This window comes from Mobula hypostoma, unplaced genomic scaffold (genome assembly GCF_963921235.1).
Source record: "Mobula hypostoma unplaced genomic scaffold, sMobHyp1.1 scaffold_108, whole genome shotgun sequence".
NCBI lineage: Eukaryota > Metazoa > Chordata > Chondrichthyes > Myliobatiformes > Myliobatidae > Mobula > Mobula hypostoma.
Genome location: NW_026948197.1, coordinates 133,444 through 149,278, shown reverse-complemented (window position 1 = coordinate 149,278; position 15,835 = coordinate 133,444). Strand labels below are relative to the sequence as shown.

The 15,835-nt window shown below is 58.2% G+C and overlaps 1 protein-coding gene across 1 annotated transcript in view; it reads right to left on the bottom strand.

Moving 5' to 3' along the window:
* Positions 1-15,231, bottom strand: part of LOC134341788 (tumor necrosis factor receptor superfamily member 3-like) — a 30,468-nt gene extending 15,237 nt beyond the window's left edge. Inside the window, exons 1-3 of the mRNA XM_063039710.1 lie at positions 15,021-15,231; positions 7,150-7,252; positions 6,819-6,944 (exon numbers count right to left, since the gene is read on the bottom strand). Of these exons, the coding sequence (XP_062895780.1) occupies positions 6,819-6,944; positions 7,150-7,252; positions 15,021-15,173 (382 nt within the window). The 5' untranslated portion in view covers positions 15,174-15,231. The remainder of the gene's footprint in view (positions 1-6,818; positions 6,945-7,149; positions 7,253-15,020) is intronic.
* Positions 15,232-15,835: the final 604 nt, after the last annotated feature.

Sequence of the window (15,835 nt, the reverse complement as noted above, 5' to 3'; positions counted from 1 at the left end):
TATTAATATATCTGTAGAAACCCTTTGGATTTATTTTCACCTTACTTGCCAAAGCAATCTCATATCTTCTTTTAGCTTTTCTAATTTCTTTAAGTTTCTTTTTACATTCTTTATATTCCTCGAGCACCTCATTTACTCCATGCTGCTGATATTTATAGTAGATATCTCTCATTTTCTGAACCAAGTTTCCATTATCCCCTGAAAACCATGGCTCTCTCAAACTTTTAACCTTTCCTTTCAACCTAACAGGAAAATAAAGTTTCTGTACCCTCAAAATTTCACCTTTAAATGACCACCATTTCTCTATTACATCCTTCCCATAAAATACAATAGGGTCTTTTAAGAGACTTTTGGATTGGTACATGGAGCTTAGAAAAATACAGGGCTATGGGTGACCTAGGTAATTTCTAAAGTAAGTACATGTTCGGCACGACTATGTGGGCCAAAGAGGCTGTATTGTGCTGTAGGTTTTCTATGTTTCTGTACTGCCTGGATTAGAGAGGGTGCAGAGGAGATTCGCCAGGGTACTGCCTGGATTAGAGAGGGTGCAGAGGAGATTCACCAGGAAGCTGCCTGGATTAGAGAGGGTGCAGAGGAGATTCACCAGGATGCTGCCTGGATTAGAGAGGGTGCAGAGGAGATTCACCAGGATGCTGTCTGGATTAGAGAGGGTGCAGAGGAGATTGACCAGGATGCTGCCTGGATTAGAGAGGGTGCAGAGGAGATTCACCAGGATGCTGCCTGGATTAGAGAGGGTGCAGAGGTGATTCACCAGGGTACTGCCTGGATTAGAGAGGGTGCAGAGGAGATTCACCAGGGTACTGCCTGGATTAGAGAGGGTGCAGAGGAGATTCGCCAGGACGCTGCCTGGATTAGAGAGGGTGCAGAGGAGATTGACCAGGATGCTGCCTGGATTAGAGAGGGTGCAGAGGAGATTCACCAGGGTACTGCCTGGATTAGAGAGGGTGCAGAGGAGATTCGCCAGGACGCTGCCTGGATTAGAGAGGGTGCAGAGGAGATTCACCAGGACGCTGCCTGGATTAGAGAGGGTGCAGAGGAGATTCGCCAGGACGCTGCCTGGATTAGAGAGGGTGCAGAGGAGATTCACCAGGACGCTGCCTGGATTAGAGAGGGGGCAGAGGAGATTCACCAGGACGCTGCCTGGATTAGAGAGGGTGCAGAGGAGATTCACCGGAACGCTGTCTGGATTAGAGAGGGTGCAGAGGAGATTCACCAGGATGCTGCCTGGATTAGAGAGGGTGCAGAGGAGATTCACCAGGATGCTGCCTGGATTAGAGAGGGTGCAGAGGAAATTCACCGGGATGCTGCCTGGATTAGAGAGGGTGCAGAGGAGATTCACCGGGATGCTGCCTGGATCAGAGAGGGTGCAGAGGAGATTCGCCAGGACGCTGCCTGGATTAGAGAGGGTGCAGAGGAGATTCACCAGGATGCTGCCTGGATTAGAGAGGGTGCAGAGGAGATTCACCAGGATGCTGCCTGGATTAGAGAGGGTGCAGAGGAAATTCACCGGGATGCTGCCTGGATTAGAGAGGGTGCAGAGAAGATTCACCAGGATGCTGTCTGGATTAGAGAACGTGCAGAGGAGATTCACCAGGATGCTGCCTGGATTAGAGAGGGTGCAGAGGAGATTTATAAGGATGTTGCCTGGATTGGGGAGCATGCCTTATGAAAACACGGCCTTTTCTCCTTCAGTGACGGAGGATGAGAGGTGACCTGATTGAGGTGTATAAGCTGATGAGAGGCATTGATCGTGTCGATAGTCAGAGGCTTTTTCCCAGGGCTGAAATGGCTGCCACAAGAGGGCACAGGTTTAAGGTGCTGGGGAGCAGGTACAGAGGAGATGTCAGGGGTAAGTTTTTTACGTAGAGAGTGGCAAGTGCATGGATACGATATAACCATATAACAATCACAGCACGGAAACAGGCCATCTCGGCCCTTCTAGTCCGTGCCGAACTCTTACTCTCACCCAGTCCCACCGACCTGCACTCAGCCCATAACCCTCCATTCCTTTCCTGTCCATATATCTATCCAATTTAACTTTAAACAACAACATCGAACCTGCCCCAACCACTTCTCGTTCCACACAGCCACCACTCTCTGAGTAAAGAAGTTCCCCCTCATGTTACCCCTAAACTTTTGCCCTTCAACTCTCAACTCATGTCCTCTTGTTTGAATCTCCCCCACTCTCAATGGAAAAAGTCTATCCACGTCAACTCTATCTATCCCCCTCATAATTTTAAATACCTCTATCAAGTCCCCCCTCAACCTTCTATGCTCCAAAGAAAAGGCCTAACTTGTTCAACCTTTCTCTGTAACTCAGGAGATGAAACCCAGGTAACATTCCAGTAAATCTTCTCTGTACTCTCTCAATTTTGTTGACATCTTTCCTATAATTCGGAGACCAGAACTGTACACAATACTCCAAATTTGGCCTCACCAATGCCTTGTACAATTTCAACATTACATCCCAACTCCTATACTCAATGCTCTGATTAATAATGGCCAGCATACCAAAAGCTTTCTTCACCACCCTATCCACATGAGATCCCACCTTCAGGGAACTATGCACCATTATTCCTAGATCCCTCTGTTCTACTGCATTCCTCAATGCCCTACCATTTACCATGTATGTCCTATTTTGATTAGTCCGTCCAAAATGTAGCACCTCACATTTATCAGCATTAAACTCCATCTGCCATCTTTCAGCCCACTCTTCTAACCGGCCTAAATCTCTCTGCAAGCTTTGAAAACCTACTTCATTATCCACAACTCCACCTATCTTAGTATCATCTGCATACTTACTCATCCAATTTACCACCCCATCATCCAGATCATTAATATGTATGACAAACAACATTGGACCCAGTACAGATCCCTGAGGCACACCACTAGTCACCGGCCTCCGATCTGACAAACAGTTATCCACCACCACTCTCTGGTGTCTCCCATCCAGCCACTGCTGAATCCATTTTACTACTTCAATATTAATACCTAACGATTGAACCTTCCTAACTAATGTTCTGTATGGAACCTTGTCAAAGGCCTTACTGAAGTCCATATAGACAACATCCACCGCTTTACCCTCGTCAATATTCCTAGTAACCTCTTCAAAAAATTCAATAAGATTTGTCAAACATGACCTTCCATGCACAAATCCATGTTGACCGTCCAACCAGATAATTCTATATACCATCTCTAAAAATACTTTCTATCAATTTACCCCCCACTGACGTCAAACTTAGAGGCCGATAATTGCTAGGTTTACTCTTAGAACTTTATTTAAACAATGGAACATGAGCAATACGCCAATCCTCCGACACCATCCCCGTTTCTAATGACGTTTGAAATATTTCTGTCAGAGCCCCTGCTATTTCAACACTAACTTTCCTCAATGTTCTAGGGAATATCCTGTCAGGACCAGGAGACTTATCCACTTTTATATTCCTTAAAAGCTCCAGTACTTCATCTTCTTTAATCATCATAGTTTCCATAACTTCCCTACCTGTTTCCCTTACCTTAAACAATTCAATATTCTTCTTAATGAATACCGAAGAAGAGAAATTGTTCAATTTCTCCCTCATCTCTTTTGGTTCCACACATAGCCGTCCACCTCTGATTCTCTAAGGGACCAATGTTATCCCTCACTATCCTTTTGCTATTAATATATCTGTAGAAACCCTTTGGATTTATTTTCACCTTACTTGCCAAAGCAATCTCATATCTTCTTTTAGCTTTTCTAATTTCTTTAAGTTTCTTTTTACATTCTTTATATTCCTCGAGCACCTCATTTACTCCATGCTGCTGATATTTATTGTAGATATCTCTCATTTTCTGAACCAAGTTTCCATTATCCCTTGAAAACCATGGCTCTCTCAAACTTTTAACCTTTCCTTTCAACCTAACAGGAAAATAAAGTTTCTGTACCCTCAAAATTTCACCTTTAAATGACCACCATTTCTCTATTACATCCTTCCCATAAAATATAATAGGGTCTTTTAAGAGACTTTTGGATTGGTACATGGAGCTTAGAAAAATACAGGGCTATGGGTGACCGAGGTAATTTCTAAAGTAAGTACATGTTCGGCACGACTATGTGGGCCGAAGAGGCTGTATTGTGCTGTAGGTTTTCTATGTTTCTGTACGGCCTGGATTAGAGAGGGTGCAGAGGAGATTCGCCAGGGTACTGCCTGGATTAGAGAGGGTGCAGAGGAGATTCACCAGGGTACTGCCTGGATTAGAGAGGGTGCAGAGGAGATTCGCCAGGACGCTGCCTGGATTAGAGAGGGTGCAGGGGATATTCACCAGGATGCTGCCTGGATTAGAGAGGGTGCAGAGGAGATTGACCAGGATGCTGCCTGGATTAGAGAGGGTGCAGAGGAGATTCACCAGGATGCTGCCTGGATTAGAGAGGGTGCAGAGGAGATTGACCAGGACGCTGCCTGGATTAGAGAGGGTGCAGAGGAGATTCACCAGGATGCTGCCTGGATTAGAGAGGGTGCAGAGGAGATTGACCAGGACGCTGCCTGGATTAGAGAGGGTGCAGAGGAGATTCACCAGGATGCTGCCTGGATTAGAGAGGGTGCAGAGGAAATTCACCGGGACGCTGTCTGGATTAGAGAGGGCGCAGAGGAGATTCACCAGGATGCTGCCTGGATTAGAGAGGGTGCAGAGGAGATTCACCAGGATGCTGCCTGGATTAGAGAGGGCGCAGAGGAAATTCACCGGGATGCTGCCTGGATTAGAGAGGGTGCAGAGGAGATTCACCGGGATGCTGCCTGGATTAGAGAGGGCGCAGAGGAGATTCACCGGGATGCTGCCTGGATCAGAGAGGGTGCAGAGGAGATTCGCCAGGACGCTGCCTGGATTAGAGAGGGCGCAGAGGAGATTCACCGGGATGCTGCCTGGATCAGAGAGGGTGCAGAGGAGATTCGCCAGGACGCTGCCTGGATTAGAGAGGGTGCAGAGGAGATTCACCAGGATGCTGCCTGGATTAGAGAGGGTGCAGAGGAGATTCACCGGGATGCTGTCTGGATTAGAGAGGGCGCAGAGGAGATTCACCGGGACGCTGCCTGGATTAGAGAGGGTGCAGAGGAGATTCACCGGGATGCTGCCTGGATTAGAGAGGGCGCAGAGGAGATTCACCGGGATGCTGCCTGGATTAGAGAGGGTGCAGAGGAGATTCACCGGGACGCTGTCTGGATTAGAGAGGGCGCAGAGGAGATTCACCAGGATGCTGCCTGGATTAGAGAGGGTGCAGAGGAGATTCACCAGGATGCTGCCTGGATTAGAGAGGGTGCAGAGGAGATTCACCGGGACGCTGTCTGGATTAGAGAGGGTGCAGAGGAGATTCACCAGGATGCTGCCTGGATTAGAGAGGGTACAGAGGAGATTCACCAGGATGCTGCCTGGATTAGAGAGGGTACAGAGGAGATTCACCAGGATGCTGCCTGGATTAGAGAGGGTGCAGAGGAGATTCACCGGGACGCTGCCTGGATTAGAGAGGGTGCAGAGGAGATTCACCAGGATGCTGCCTGGATTAGAGAGGGTGCAGAGGAGATTCACCGGGACGCTGCCTGGATTAGAGAGGGTGCAGAGGAGATTCACCAGGATGCTGCCTGGATTAGAGAGGGTGCAGAGGAGATTCGCCAGGACGCTGCCTGGATTAGAGAGGGTGCAGAGGAGATTCACCAGGATGCTGCCTGGATTAGAGAGGGTGCAGAGGAGATTCACCGGGATGCTGTCTGGATTAGAGAGGGTGCAGAGGAGATTCACCGGGATGCTGCCTGGATTAGAGAGGGTGCAGAGGAGATTCACCAGGATGCTGCCTGGATTAGAGAGGGTGCAGAGGAGATTCACCAGGGTGCTGCCTGGATTAGAGAGGGTGCAGAGGAGATTCACCAGGATGCTGTCTGGATTAGAGAGGGTGCAGAGGAAATTCACCGGGATGCTGCCTGGATTAGAGAGGGCGCAGAGGAAATTCACCGGGATGCTGCCTGGATTAGAGAGGGTGCAGAGGAGATTCACCGGGATGCTGCCTGGATCAGAGAGGGTGCAGAGGAGATTCGCCAGGACGCTGCCTGGATTAGAGAGGGTGCAGAGGAGATTCACCAGGATGCTGCCTGGATTAGAGAGGGTGCAGAGGAGATTCACCGGGATGCTGTCTGGATTAGAGAGGGCGCAGAGGAGTTTCACCGGGATGCTGCCTGGATTAGAGAGGGTGCAGAGGAGATTCACCGGGATGCTGTCTGGATTAGAGAGGGCGCAGAGGAGATTCACCGGGATGCTGTCTGGATTAGAGAGGGTGCAGAGGAGATTCACCGGGATGCTGCCTGGATTAGAGAGGGTGCAGAGGAGATTCACCAGGGTGCTCCCTGGATTAGAGAGGGTGTTTCATGAGGAGAGGTTGAGCGAGCTTGCCCTTTTCTCTTTGGAGCGAAGGAGGAAGAGAGATGACCTGATAGAGGTGTACAAGATGATAAGAGGTGACGGCCAGAGACTTTTTCCCGAGGGAGGGTGGAAATGGCTAACACGACGAGTGATAATTTCTTGGTGATTGGGTGAAAGTATAGGGGGTGATTTTTGGTTTCACACAGAGAGTGGTGGGTGTGTGGGACGCCCTGTCAGGGGTGCTGGTGGAGGCAGGTACATTCGGGACATTTCAGACCCTCTTGGATAGGCAGATGGGTGATGGAGAAACGGAGGGAAGGGTCAGATGGAGCTCAGAGTGTGTTAATGGGCTAGCACGACACCGTGGGCCGAAAGGCCTGCACCCCGCTGGGACGCCGTTGCGGACTTACGCGGGTCGCAGGTGGGACAGACGTGGCACTCGCGGACGTAGTTCCACAGTTCGGTGTACTCCCCCTCCGCGCACGCAACGCAGACTGTGTCATCGGTCGCCGTACACAAGCGCTGGGCGAAGAAACCTGGGTGGGGGGTCGAAATACACAAACGTTTGGATACCTGGGGCAGAAAATCCCCACCCACCGAAATCCCCTCCCACACAGCCCCACGCACGCTCTCCCCGTCACTCCGTTCCCCCGCGCGTCGGCACCGCGGTTGTCGCAGATCTCCGCGGGGGGCGTGCGGTCACGCGCTGCGGCGGTGGTGGGGGTGGGGTGGGAGACAGACCTGGGGGGCACTTGGTGCAGCAGATCCCCAGACTCCCGACGAAGTATTCCGATTCGGGCCGACAATGGCCGTGCTCCGGTCGGTAAGGCGAGGCGCCGGTCACCTGTGCGGGGGTGATGTCGGGGAGAACCGTTAGTCACGCGAACCAAAAGCGACAGCCCGACCCAGGGGTAGGGAGACAGGGACGGGGTGTAGGGGAGGGAGGGGGGTGACGGAGACGGGGGGTGTAGGGGAGGGAGGGGGTGACAGAGACGGGGGGTGTAGGGGAGGGAGGGGGTGACAGAGACGGGGGGTGTAGGGGAGGGAGGGGGTGACGGAGACGGGGGGTGGGGGAGGGAGAGGGTGTAGGGGAGGGAGAGGGTGACGGAGACGGGGAGGGAGGGGGTGAGAGAGACTTGGAGGGAGGGGGTGACAGAGACGGGGGGTGTAGGGGAGGGAGGGGGTGACAGAGACGGGGGGTGTAGGGGAGGGAGGGGGTGACGGAGACGGGGGGTGGGGGAGGGAGAGGGTGTAGGGGAGGGAGGGGGTGAGAGAGACTTGGAGGGAGAGGGTGACGGAGACGGGGGGTGTAGGGGAGGGAGGGGGTGACAGAGACGGGGGGTGTAGGGGAGGGAGGGGGTGACGGAGACGGGGGGTGTAGGGGAGGGAGGGGGTGACAGAGACGGGGGGTGTAGGGGAGGGAGGGGGTGACGGAGACGGGGGGTGGGGGAGGGAGAGGGTGTAGGGGAGGGAGAGGGTGACGGAGACGGGGAGGGGTGTAGGGGGGGAAGGGGGTGACAGAGACGGGGAGGGGTGTAGGGGGGGAGGGAGGGGGTGACGGAGACGGGGAGGGGTGTAGGGGGGGAGGGGGTGACGGAGACGGGGAGGGGTGTAGGGGGTGAGGGAGGGGGTGACGGAGACGGGGAGGGGTGTGGGGGGGAGGGAGAGGGTGACAGAGACGGGGAGGGGGTGACGGAGACGGGGGGTGTAGGGGAGGGAGGGGGTGACAGAGACGGGGGGTGTAGGGGAGGGAGGGGGTGACGGAGACGGGGGGTGGGGGAGGGAGAGGGTGTAGGGGAGGGAGAGGGTGACGGAGACGGGGGGGGTGGGGAAGAGGGTGACGGACGCAGAGACATTCAGTGGAACGGGAAGTTGCTGTTCACAACATTCCTGACGCGGGGCCAGGAACGCTGACAGTCCGTCGCAGAACCGGTCTGACTCCCAGAGGCCGGAAAGAATTCTCTGCTGGAACGGATCCCAGCACGTGACCCCCACCCTCCCCGGGGATCTGTCCTTCCACGCAGAGAGGGAGGGGGGAGCGATAGCGGAGAACGAGGGACGGGCAGGGTGGTGGTGAGGGAGGGAGGGAGCGAGCAGGGGGGGGGTCGCCTGAGGGAGAGGGTGCGAGGGGGATGAAGGGGGCGAGGGTGACAGGGGAGAAGGGGGTGAGGGAGTCTGAGAGAGAGAGGGGGAGAGGGAGACAGAGAGGGTGAGGGGGACGGAGGGAGCGAGGGAGTGCGGCAGGGAGATGGAGAGAATGAGAGAGCGAGGAGGGGAGCGGGGGGAGATGGAGGGAGTGAGGGAGACAGTGTGTGGGGGGTGGGGCAGGGAGACTAGAGGGCGAGGGGGAGATGGAGGGAGCGAGGGAGACAGTGGGTGGGGGGTGGGGCAGGGAGACTAGAGGGCGAGGGGGAGATGGAGGGAGCGAGGGAGACAGAGTGTGGGGGGTGGGGCAGGGAGACTAGAGGGCGAGGGGGAGATGGAGGGAGCGAGGGAGACAGAGTGTGGGGGGTGGGGCAGGGAGACTAGGGGGTGAGGGGGAGATGGAGGGAGCGAGGGAGACTGAGCGTGGGGGGGTGGGGCAGGGAGACTAAAGGGTGAGGGAGACGTAGAGGGCGAGGGAGATGGAGGGAGCGAGGGAGACTGAGTGTGGGGGGTGGGCCAGGGCGACTAGAGGGCGAGGGGGAGATGGAGGGAGCAAGGGAGACAGTGTGTGGGGGGTGGGGCAGGGAGACTAGAGGGCGAGGGGGAGATGGAGGGAGCGAGGGAGACTGAGCGTGGGGGTGGGGCAGGGCGACTAGAGGGCGAGGGGGAAATAGAGGGAGCGAGGCAGATGGAAGGAGCGAGGGAGACTGAGCGTGGGGGGTGGGGCAGGGAGACTAGAGGGCGAGGGGGAGATGGAGGGAGTGAGGGAGACAGAGTGTGGGGGGTGGGGCAGGGAGACGTAGAGGGCGAGGGAGATGGAGGGAGCGAGGGAGACTGAGCGTGGGGGTGGGGCAGGGCGACTAGAGGGCGAGGGAGACTGAGCGTGGGGGGTGGGGCAGGGAGACTAGAGGGCGAGGGGGAGATGGAGGGAGCGAGGGAGACAGTGTGTGGGGGGTGGGGCAGGGAGACTAGAGGGCGAGGGGGAGATGTAGGGAGCGAGGGAGACAGTGTGTGGGGGGTGGGGCAGGGAGACTAGAGGGCGAGGGGGAGATGGAGGGAGCGAGGGAGACAGTGTGTGGGGGGTGGGGCAGGGAGACTAGAGGGCGAGGGGGAGATGGAGGGAGCGAGGGAGACTGAGCGTGGGGGGTGGGGCAGGGAGACTAGAGGGCGAGGGGGAGATGGAGGGAGCGAGGGAGACGGAGTGTGGGGGGTGGGGCAGGGAGACTAGAGGGCGAGGGGGAGATGGAGGGAGCGAGGGAGACGGAGTGTGGGGGGTGGGGCAGGGAGACTAGAGGGCGAGGGGGAGATGGAGGGAGCGAGGGAGACGGAGTGTGGGGGGTGGGGCAGGGAGACTAGAGGGCGAGGGGGACAGTGTGTGGGGGGTGGGGCAGGGAGACTAGAGGGCGAGGGGGACAGTGTGTGGGGGGTGGGGCAGGGAGACTAGAGGGCGAGGGGGACAGTGTGTGTTGGGTGGGGCAGGGAGACTAGAGGGCGAGGGGGAGATGGAGGGGGCGAGGGGGAGATGGAGGGAGTGAGGGAGACAGAGTGTGGGGTGGGGCAGGGAGATGGAGAGAGTGGGGGCAGCGGGGGGGTGAGGGACATACAGAGCGCGAGGGATGGTGGAGAGACTCGGGGGGGGGAACGAGGGTGAGGGGAGGGGAGGGGAGGGATGAGATACGCCCGGGAGGACTGACTTTAAACAGCAAGCTGGCTGAACCCCTTTGCCAAACGTCTCGCGAACCCCAAAAGCTCTGACACCCCCCACCCCAAAGCAGCGGGCCCGCGGACATGGGCCGAGGCACCGGGGGAGCCAGCGGGGCTCGAAAGCCCAGTGATGAGTGCTACAGGGCGGGCGGACGGAAACTGTGGCTGGGCCCCTGATTCAGTCAGCACAGGAAATTCCGCCCAGCACATCGGAGACACCCCTGTCACCAGCGAACGGTTCCCACACTCTCTAACTGGGTCAGCAGGGTGCGGCTGCCTCCATCTCCCTCGTCCTCAAACCTGCCGTCTCCCTCCGAGCCCCGTCCGTCTCTCCCTCACTACTCCCCGTCTCCCCTCCCTCCCGAACCCCTTCCAAACCCTCTCCTTCCCTACCCGTCTCCCCGTCTGCCCTCCTTCCCTCCCAATCCTCTTCAAAACCCTCTCCTTCCCTCCCACTACTCCCCGTCTCCCCTCCCTCCCGAACCCCTTCCAAACCCTCTCCTTCCCTACCCGTCTCCCCTCCCTCCCTCCCCCACCCTCTCCTTCCCTCCCACTACTCCCCGTCTCCCCTCCCTCCCTCCCCCACCCTCTCCTTCCCTCCCACTACTCCCCGTCTCCCTTCCCTCCCTCCCCCACCCTCTCCTTCCCTACCCGTCTCCCCTCCCTCTCTCCCCCACCCTCTCCTTCCCTCCCACTACCCCCCATCTCCCCTCCCTCCCTCACCCTCTCCTTCCCTCCCACTACTCCCCGTCTCCCTTCCCTCCTCATCAAAGCCCTCTCCTTCACTACCGCCTCCCTCCCCCTCTTTTCTCCCTTCCCCTCCATCTCTCCCTCACCCCCTTACAAATCCCCTCCTTCTCTCTTCCTCTCCATCTCTCTCACATTCCTTCTCCCCGCCCTCTCCCATGACCAGTCCTTCTCCTTCCTACCCCACTCCCCTCCTTCTCTCCCTCTCTTGTCCCTCTCTCCCCTCCCTCCCATGTCCCTCTCTCTCCCTCTCATGTCCCCCTCTCTCTCCCTCTCATGTCCCTCTCTCCCCTCCCTCTCATGTCCCCCTCTCCCCCTCCCTCCCATGTCCCCCTCTCTCCCTCCCTCCCATGTCCCTCTCTCTCCCTCCCTCTCATGTCCCTCTCTCCCCCTCCCTCTCATGTCCCTCTCTCCCCCTCCCTCTCATGTCCCTCTCTCCCCCTCCCTCCCATGTCCCCCTCTCTCCCTCTCATGTCCCCCTCTCTCTCTCCCTCTCATGTCCCTCTCTCTCCCTCCCTCTCATGTCCCTCTCTCCCCCTCCCTCTCATGTCCCTCTCTCCCCTCCCTCCCATGTCCCTCTCTCTCCCTCTCATGTCCCCCTCTCTCCCTCCCTCTCATGTCCCTCTCTCCCCTCCCTCCCATGTCCCTCTCTCTCCCTCTCATGTCCCCCTCTCCCTCTCCCTCTCATGTCCCCCTCTCTCCCTCCCTCTCATATCCCTCTCTCCCCTCCCTCCCATGTCCCTCTCTCTCCCTCTCATGTCCCCCTCTCTCCCTCCCTCTCATGTCCCCCTCTCTCCCTCCCTCTCATGTCCATCTCTCTCCCTCCCTCCCATGTCCCTTTCTCTCATGTCCCTCTCCCTCCCCTCCCATGTCCCTCTCTCTCCCTCCCTCTCATGTCCCTCTCTCACTCCCTCCCATGTCCCTCTCTTCCCCTCCCTCTCATGTCCCTCTCTCTCCCTCCCTCTCTCACTCCCTCCCATGTCCCTCTCTTCCCCTCCCTCTCATGTCCCTCTCTCCCTCCCTCCCATGTCCCTCTCTCTCTCTCCCTCCCTCCCATGTCCCTCTCTCTCTCTCCCTCCCTCCCATGTCCCTCTCTCTCTCCCTCCCTCCCATGTCCCTCTCTCACTCCCTCCCTCTCATGTCCCTCTCTCCCTCCCTCCCATGTCCCTCTCTCACTCCCTCCCTCCCATGTCCCCCCCTCCCTCCCATGTCCCCCTCTCTCCCTCCCTCTCATGTCCCTCTCTTCTTCCCTCTCACGTCCCTCTCGCTCCCTCCCTCCCTCCCATGTCCCTCTCTCTCTCTCTCTCCCTCCCTCCGATGTCCCTCTCCCCTCCCTCTCACGTCCCTCTCTCTCTCTCCCTCTCATGTCCCCCTCTCTCCCTCCCTCTCACGTCCCTCTCTCTCCCTCCCTCCCATGTCCCCCTCTCCCCCTCCCTGTCATGTCCATCTCTCTCCCTCCCTCTCTCATGTCGCCCTCTCCCTCCCTCCCATGTCCCTCTCTCCCCCTCCCTCTCATGTCCCTCTCTCTCCCTCTCATGTCCCCCTCTCTCTCCCTCTCATATCCCCCTCTCTCCCTCCCTCTCATGTCCCTCTCTCTCCCTCCCTCTCATGTCCCCCTCTCTCCCTCCCTCTCATGTCCCTCTCTCCCCCTCCCTCTCATGTCCCTCTCTCTCCCTCCCTCTCATGTCCCTCTCTCTCCCTCCCTCTCATGTCCCTCTCTCTCCCTCCCTCTCATGTCCCTCTCTCCCCCTCCCTCTCATGTCCCTCTCTCCCCTCCCTCTCATGTCCCTCTCTCTCCCTCCCTCTCATGTCCCTCTCTCTCCCTCCCTCTCATGTCCCTCTCTCTCCCTCCCTCTCATGTCCCTCTCTCCCCCTCCCTCCCATGTCCCCCTCTCTCCCTCCCTCTCATGTCCCTCTCTCTCCCTCCCTCTCATGTCCCTCTCTCTCCCTCCCTCTCATGTCCCTCTCTCCCCCTCCCTCGCATGTCCCTCTCTCCCCTCCCTCCCATGTCCCTCTCTCTCCCTCTCATGTCCCCCTCTCTCCCTCCCTCTCATGTCCCTCTCTCTCCCTCCCTCCCATGTCCCCCTCTCTCTCCCTCTCATGTCCCTCTCCCTCCCCTCCCATGTCCCTCTCTCTCCCTCCCTCTCATGTCCCTCTCTCACTCCCTCCCATGTCCCTCTCTTCCCCTCCCTCTCATGTCCCTCTCTCTCCCTCCCTCTCTCACTCCCTCCCATGTCCCTCTCTTCCCCTCCCTCTCATGTCCCTCTATCCCTCCCTCCCATGTCCCTCTCTCTCTCTCCCTCCCTCCCATGTCCCTCTCTCTCTCTCTCTCCCTCCCTCCCATGTCCCTCTCTCTCTCTCCCTCCCTCCCATGTCCCTCTCTCTCTCTCCCTCCCTCCCATGTCCCTCTCTCTCTCCCTCCCTCCCATGTCCCTCTCTCACTCCCTCCCTCTCATGTCCCTCTCTCACTCCCTCCCTCCCATGTCCCCCCTCCCTCCCATGTCCCCCTCTCTCCCTCCCTCTCATGTCCCTCCCTCTCTCTCTCCCTCTCATGTCCCTCTCTCTCCCTCCCTCTCATGTCCCTCTCTCCCTCCCTCTCATGTCCCCCTCTCTCATGTCCCTCTCCTTCCCTCGCTCTCATGTCCCTCTCACTCCCTCCCTCTCATGTCACTCTCCCCCCTCTCAAGTTCCTCTCTCCCTCCCATGTCCCTCTCACTCCCTCCCTCCCACGTCCCTCTCTCTCCCTCCCTCTCATGTCCCTCTCTCTCCCTCCCATGTCCCTCTCTCCCTCCCTCTTATGTCCCTTCTCCCTCCCTCCCATGTCCCCCTCTCCCTCCCTCCCTCTCATGTCCCCCTCCCCCTCTCAAGTTCCTCTCTCCCTCCCTCCCATGTCCCTCTCCCTCCCTCCCTCCCACGTCCCTCTCTCCCTCCCGCTCATGTCCCTCTCTCACTCCCTCCCTCCCATGCCCCCCTCTCCCTCCCTCTCACGTCCCTCTCGCTCCCTCCCTCCCATGTCCCTCTCTCTCTCTCTCTCCCTCCCTCCGATGTCCCTCTCCCCTCCCTCTCACGTCCCTCTCTCTCCCTCCCTCCCACGTCCCCCTCTCTGTCATGTCCATCTCTCTCCCTCCCTCCTATGTCCCCCTCCCCTCCCTCCCTCTCATGTCCCTCTCCCCTCCCTCTCCCCTCCCTCTCCCCTCCCTCTCACGTCCCTCTCTCTCTCTCCCTCTCATGTCCCTCTCTTCCTCCCTCTCACGTCCCTCTCGCTCCCTCCCTCCCATGTCCCTCTCTCTCTCTCTCTCCCTCCCTCCGATGTCCCTCTCCCCTCCCTCTCACATCCCTCTCTCTCCCTCCCTCCCATGTCCCCCTCTCCCCCTCCCTGTCATGTCCATCTCTCTCCCTCCCTCTCTCATGTCGCCCTCTCCCTCACTCTTATGTCCCTCTCTCTCTCCCTCTCATGCCCCTCTCCCTCCCTCCCATGTCCCTCTCTCTCCCTCTCATGTCCCCCTCCTCCTCGCTCCCATGTCCCCCTCCCCCCTCTCATGTCCCCCTCCCCCCTCTCAAGTTCCTCTCTCCCTCCCTCCCATGTCCCTCTCTCACTCCCTCCCATGTCCCTCTCTCCCTCCCGCTCATGTCCCCCTCTCCCCCTCCCTCTCATGTCCCTCTCTCCCTCCCGCTCATGTCCCCCTCTCTCCCTCCCTCCCATGTCCCTCTCTCACTCCCTCCCATGTCCCTCTCTCCCTCCCGCTCATGTCCCTCTCTCTCTCCCTCTCACGTCCCTCTCCCTCCCTCTTATGTCCCTCTCTCTCTCCCTCCCTCCTATGTCCCCCTCCCCTCCCTCCCTCTCATGTCCCTCTCTCTCTCCCTCTCATGTCCCTCGCCCTCCCACTCCCCTGCCCCTCTCCCCTCCCGTCCCTCTTTCACTCGGATCCCTCGTTCCCTCCCTCTATCTCTAAATCCCTCCCACCCCGCCGACCTTCCGGGACGGGGACGGGGCTCGCCGCTCCCGCTCGCCTCACCCCAGCCAGCAGGACGGCCCACATCGGGCCGAGGATCGCGGGCGACGGCGCCATCCCGGCCGCGGGACCCCCCCCCGGCGCTCCTGCCGCCGGGACCGGGACGGGACGGGACGGGACCGCACCGCGCACGGACGCCGCCGGCCGGAACGACATCAACAGGCAAGGGTGCGGAAATTGAAACCCGGGCGACCAGAAGTCACATGGGCCGGTTCCCCCCCCACCCCCCTCCCGTGGGTGGGCGGGGCCTGTCCTGGAGGGGGCGGGGCTAGCCCCATAGGTGGGCGGGGTTTTGGGACGAGTTGGTGTCGACATGGTCTAAAGTCCCGAAAGTGGTCTAAAGTCCCGAAAGTGGTTTAAAAAAAAAACTTTTTTTTTGAAATTGACAGCCGTCCCCAGCAGCGGCCACGCAAACACGAGGAAATCCGCAGACACAGGAAGCACATCAAAAGTTGCTGGGGTGAGGGGAAAGCAGCAGGCCAGGCAGCATCTACAGGAAGGGGTGTAGTCGGCGTTTCGGGTCGGGACTGACTGAAGGAAGAGCTGTTGGTGTCTGCCACCCTCAGCCTGCTGCCCCAGCACACAACAGTTCAAACATGATCGCACTGGCCACCACAGACTCGTAGAACATCCTCAGCATCGTCCGGCAGATGTTAAAGGACCTCAGTCTCCTCAGGAAATAGAGACGGCTCTGACCCTTCTTGTAGACAGTCTCAGTGTTCTTAGACCAGTCCAGTTTATTGTCAATTCGTATCCCAAGGTATTTGTAATCCTCCACCATGTCCACACTGACCCCCTGGATGGAAACAGGGGTCACC